This window comes from Salvia miltiorrhiza, chromosome 5 (genome assembly GCF_028751815.1).
Source record: "Salvia miltiorrhiza cultivar Shanhuang (shh) chromosome 5, IMPLAD_Smil_shh, whole genome shotgun sequence".
Classification (NCBI taxonomy): Eukaryota; Viridiplantae; Streptophyta; class Magnoliopsida; order Lamiales; family Lamiaceae; genus Salvia; species Salvia miltiorrhiza.
In genome coordinates this window covers 8,370,326-8,375,972 of record NC_080391.1, presented here as the reverse complement: position 1 = coordinate 8,375,972, position 5,647 = coordinate 8,370,326, and the positions used below count along the sequence as shown (strand labels likewise).

Genomic DNA, 5,647 nt, shown 5'->3' with positions numbered 1-5,647 from the left:
AGTCATCTTGCCCAGGATGCCATCGTATCTCAGTTTCTTCCTCTTTCTCAGAAATCAGCTTCATCTTGCCCATATCCACCACTTCATGCCATGTTCCATCAGTGTGTCCTCCCAGACACAAAACAAACAAAAACAAAGCTAAAAATGACTCGATCTAGACCTAAACACAACACAACACAACACAGATGATGATGAGTATAAGGAAGCAAGAATGAACATTAAATTGGGTTCTGATGTCATTGATGATGTAGAGTGGAATAAGGTTGTTGAACCAAGTCGATCTTATAGAGGTCATAGATAAAGAAGGCAGACTTGAAGGTAAGGGGCTCGAGTCAGATTACGTTGATAGTGCAAAAGATGTGTGTTCTGACTCAACTGATGAGGATTTCGATGGTGTTAGGAAGACAGGCCGGGCAAGGAGAATGATGAAGAGGGGAAATGGTGTAGAACGTGAGGAGGGAGAAGGAGAATAATGAAAGATGGGAACGATGCGTTCAACTGAGGAAGAAAGGGGGAGGACAAGATTTTGGGGTTTTACAGCTTAATTCTACATATTTAATTAAAATAATCAAACGTTGCGTTTAATTATCGGAATGGAACAAGTATGCGTGTGTCGGTGAGCCACATCAGCGTTACGTCAATTCTGGTTTGAAGGAAAATAAAAATCGTGGGGAAATTGAATAAATATCAAAGTTTGTGATAAAAATAAAATTTTTAAAATTCGTGAGAATAATAAAGTTCGGACAAATTTCGTGATAATACATGCATGATGCATTTAACCCTCCTTTTAATACTAGATTCAATTTGAGGCCACGTATTCTGTGATCAACTTTTCCTTCCTTTTGAAATGAATTGAAAAGTTGAAGTGAATTGGTCAAATGATGGGAAACTTCCAATGAGGGGCTAACCTTGTCTCGTATACTCCTGTCCTATTCACCAAGATTAAAAAGTAACCGAACGGCACGGTAGTCCAAGTCTACGCTCCCATTCTTATTGGATTGGTTGGTTGCTAAAATTGAGGACTCCGTAATTATTATTATTATTATTATTATTAAAGAAAACAAAAGTATACTAGCTAAAATAACGCCTGAGTAGTTGACAAGTAAATTTCAGTGAATTATTATACAACCATGCATCAATATATTTTATGAGGAGGTCCGTCTTTTACATTAGGTACATATCATAGTAGTTTTATCAATCTATACATTACTATAATACTTGAGTTTGAATGTACCATATTTGTGTTATGTTTTGCGTTCTATTTTCAACTTTTTATATTTTTTAGCATATTTTTTTATTCAATTCAAAATTTTGTATGCTTTAATTTAGTTTTATGATTATTAACTAGGTTCATTTCATTTGGTTACGTATATAATTATTTTTATCATTTAATTTCACTTTTAATTCATTATTAAGATTGATAAATTCAAAGTTAGAGTACAAATATATATATATATATATATATAATTTTAATTATTGTAAATAAAAATTAAATATAATTCATAATATTTCTAATAAATTTTATTTTTATTAGAAATATCATTAAAATAATAACTATAATATTGAGACATGACGGCACACACAAAATTATGGTGAAATTAATAGTGAGATGTTGTGGGATGAAGGATTCATCCGGATTTTCGCAACAATTGCTTTAGTTCGGTTAATTTTCTTGTAATTAATCTCAACTCTTGCATTATAAATACACGGGTACAATTGTGTATTAATTGTACTATAATTTATACTGCAATGTGTATAAAATATGATTCAAGTGTTTGTTTTATGAGTGTGAGTGTGTTGGTCAAACAATAAAATGTGGTACACTGAATCTCATTCCAGCAGTAATAAGGCCAAAGGTCTTGGCCTTCAAAAAAAAAAAGTGTTTCGTTTTACGAAATATTTGATTTATATTTGTTTTACCATTTAAAAAAAAAATCTAATGTGCTTAATTTTAAGCTGTGGGTTGAGGTCGTGATCAGATGATGTAATGGTTGTGAAACTTTGACAAGCTTTTGCAAGAAAATTGGTAGGGGTGGACTAAGAAATAAGAGTTCCAAAAATCAAGAGCTATCGTCTTCAATTCATTATAAAGCGGAAGCAATAAAGCAGTACGCGTAAAGTTGTACCCTACGCCTACACTGCATTCATCATTTTCCCATTCCCACTCCTAAACTCCATATTACTACTAATCTTCACATCATAACAATATGATGATAGTTATGAATCATCAAAGATTATTATTTCTTGCGTTGGTCTTGTTGATCGAGGCAGGGCAGTTGGCCTCGGCCCAAATTAGCTGTCAAAACAACGGAAATTTCACGAGAAACAGTAGGTATGCTGTTAATCTGAACAGCACTCTGAGCGATTTATCCAGAAACGTGAACGACACCGGTTTCTACAACGCCTCTGCCGGAGAGGGCACGGACAGAGCCAACGCCATGGTGCTCTGCAGAGGGGATGCTCAGCTGGACGCATGCCGTGAATGCATCGGAGAAGCTACAGAAGAGCTTCTCCGATCATGCCCCAATCAAAAGCAGGCTATCCGTTGGGACGAACGCTGCATGCTACGATACTCCAACGCCACAATTTACGGCAACATGGAGTCTAGCCCCATGTGGTATTGGTGGAATCCTAACAACGCAACGAGCCCTGCGGAGTTCGAGGACTCTGTGAGACGCCTGCTAGATGGACTCCGTGACCAGGCTGCTAATGGGGGTTCTCTCAGAAAGGTTGCAGCTGGGAATGAAAGTGGGCCTGATTTTCAGGACATTTTTGCTTTGCTGCAGTGCACCCCGGATTTGATTAAAGAGGATTGCAGTAGTTGCTTGATTAATGCTATCGGTAATATACCAGTATATTGTGATGGGAAAAGAGGGTGTAGAGTGATCTCGCCCAGCTGCACTCTTCGTTTTGAGATATATCCCTTCTATAATGAAACTAGGCTTCGAGAGCTAGACCCTACGTCGTCTCTCTCACCGCCTGCACCTGTGCCTGTGCCTTCTTCCTCGTCTGGTAATCATATTCTTTCTCTACTTTTTATATATGTTGTATGGGTTCATAACGCATCAAAATCCTCTTGTTTTTTCCAGGAAAGGGTGATGGTAATACAACAAAAATTGTTATTATTGTGGTTGCAATTGTTTTGAGCCTCATACTAGCTGTTTCTGCTATCATCTGGTTAAGACGGAGAAAAACACACAAACTAACAGGAATGCATCATCAGCGTAAGTAATTGATCTTCTTTATATTAGTATTCTCGTTTATTTAGCTAGCTCAGGAAAATATTGAGTTTTAATTTTGTATAATAGTGGAAGATGTTGATGAGATTAGCACGGCCGAATCCCTGCAATATGATTTCAGCACCATCAAAACTGCGACAAATGATTTCTCTGACGGTAACAAGTTGGGCCAAGGTGGATTCGGTGCTGTTTACAAGGTAATTATTTAATGCATATACACACCAGAAAAGAACAACTTTCGGTGAATACACATGAATTTAAATGTTTTTGTACGTTTGATGAAAATTAGGGAACGCTTCCAAACGGTCAAGAGATTGCAGTAAAGAGATTGTCTAGAGATTCAGGACAAGGTGTTGTGGAATTCAAGAATGAAGTCCTACTACTAGCCAAGCTTCAACACAGGAATTTGGTTAGACTCTTGGGTTTTGCTATACAAGGGATGGAGAAGCTTCTCATATATGAATTGGTGCAAAATGCAAGCCTAGATCAATTTATATTCGGTAACATATTTTTCTTTTATTTAGTTGCAAGTTGCCTTCACAATTATCATGCATGTATATTAATAGAGTGTGATTGGAGTTGTAGAGCAACGGAGCCGCTCATATTTGGACTGGGATAGACGTTACAAGATCATAGGGGGTATCGCTAGGGGTATTCTCTACTTACATGAAGATTCTCGACTCAGAATCATCCACCGTGATTTGAAAGCCAGCAATATACTTCTAGACAAAGAGATGAACCCCAAAATTGCAGACTTTGGTATGGCCAGATTGTTTGGGCAAGATGAAACTCAAGGAAATACCAGCCGAGTTGTCGGAACATAGTAAGTTTGTTTCTAATAACTCTACTCTGATCTTGCATGGATTCTTACAAACTCGGTATATGATTGCAGTGGATATATGCCGCCTGAATACATAATACACGGCCAGTTCTCCATCAAATCCGACGTCTTCAGCTTTGGAGTTCTGGTCCTGGAAATCATCAGTGGGCGCAAGAACAGCGATTTCCGTAGTGGGGAGAACGTGGAGGACCTCCTCGGTTTTGTAAGCCTCTCAATTCTTCATTCCTAAGTGTGGAGAAAAACAGTTTTGTGATCCAAATTAAACATTACAGGCATGGAAAAACTGGCGGGAAGGAACAGCAACAAATGTGGTGGATCCGGGGTTGAGATCCGGTTCGGGTTCCATGAGTGAGATGCTGAGGTGCATCCATATCGGTTTGCTGTGCGTTCAAGATAATGCGGCGGAGCGCCCCACCATGGCTTCGGTTGTTATTATGCTCAGCAGCGCCTCCATAAGCCTGCCTCTGCCTGCTGAGCCTGCATTTTATCTTGCCAGCGGTTATACTTCCCGACTTGACTACGACGATTCTAGGGAGCATCACTCCACCAATACTTTGCAGGCGCCGCCGCCTCTAGCTGATCACTCAGATCATTCATCCAACAATGATGTTTCAATCACCGATTTACATCCACGATGATTTCTACATCCCCTATCTTTTACCTTACTTTATTCAGAAGTCACCATTTTTGTTTGTAAAACTCGCTTCTTTAAATGTATCACTGATGATTCGTTGTCTTTTATTTTCTTTATTTAATTAATGAATATTGATTATGATCTGTAGTTATTGTATTTAAAGATGAGAAAGACGTGTTTCTCTCACACACACAGAAGAAGAGATGGAACCAGTCGAAATATTAGGTAGGTAAATAACTGCATATGAATGATATGATCAACGAAAAAAAAAAAAGATTATATAAGAAAAACTGAACTGTTCCTGGTTTGATTTCTGTTTTGATAAGCCCAACCAAACCAAATTGGACAACGTTTCCCAATTAACCGCCCTAAATAAAGCTAACTTGACAACAGTTGTCTAGATAATACTATTCGGTTTTGGAGATTAAAATCGATTGAACCATTTTATTGAGTTGAACCGATTTTTTTTTAATTTGTAGAGTTACAATTATATATGTTCCTAATCTAATTCCCTCCATAATCTTTTTTAAATTTTAAATTTCAAAATTAAAATTTCGAGTTTTCTTAATTATTTTTCGGATTTATTTCTTTCCAAAATAAAAATATTTGATTTGTTTCCATTCTTATACCTAATTTCCACCAATTTTGAAAAGAAATAAATCCAAAAAATAATTAAGCAAACTCGAAATTTGAATTATTAAATTCAAAATTTAAATAAGAATCTCTAAATTGGTGGAAATCAAGTATAAGAAAGGAAACGAAACAATTATTTTGATATTGGAAAGAAATTAATCCGAAAAATAATTAAGGAAACTCGAAATTTGAATTTTGAAATTCAAAATTTAAATAAGAATCCCTAAATTGGTGGAAATTAAGTATAAGAAAGGAAATGAATCAATTATTTTTATTTTAAAAAGAAATAAATTCAAAAAA

General features: G+C 36.4%; 1 protein-coding gene across 1 annotated transcript; it reads left to right on the top strand.

Moving 5' to 3' along the window:
• Window positions 1–1,977: 1,977 nt before the first annotated feature.
• On the top strand, window positions 1,978–4,861 carry LOC130985732 (cysteine-rich receptor-like protein kinase 44). Its single transcript, XM_057908832.1, has 7 exons — window positions 1,978–3,012; window positions 3,090–3,224; window positions 3,309–3,436; window positions 3,529–3,739; window positions 3,825–4,062; window positions 4,132–4,282; window positions 4,353–4,861. Exons 1-7 carry the CDS (start codon window positions 2,208–2,210, stop codon window positions 4,716–4,718), a joined length of 2,034 nt encoding a protein of 677 aa, XP_057764815.1. The 5' UTR covers window positions 1,978–2,207; the 3' UTR covers window positions 4,719–4,861.
• The last annotated feature ends 786 nt before the right edge of the window (window positions 4,862–5,647 follow it).

Excerpts from the sequence above, each read along its gene's own strand:
- LOC130985732 (XM_057908832.1), top strand. The coding sequence starts at position 2,208 with ATGATGATAGTTATGAATCATCAAAGATTATTATTTCTTGCGTTGGTC. Across the intron at positions 3,225-3,308 it reads AACAGGAATGCATCATCAGC|TGGAAGATGTTGATGAGATT; the intron begins GTAAGTAATTGA and ends TTTGTATAATAG. Across the intron at positions 3,437-3,528 it reads GATTCGGTGCTGTTTACAAG|GGAACGCTTCCAAACGGTCA; the intron begins GTAATTATTTAA and ends GATGAAAATTAG.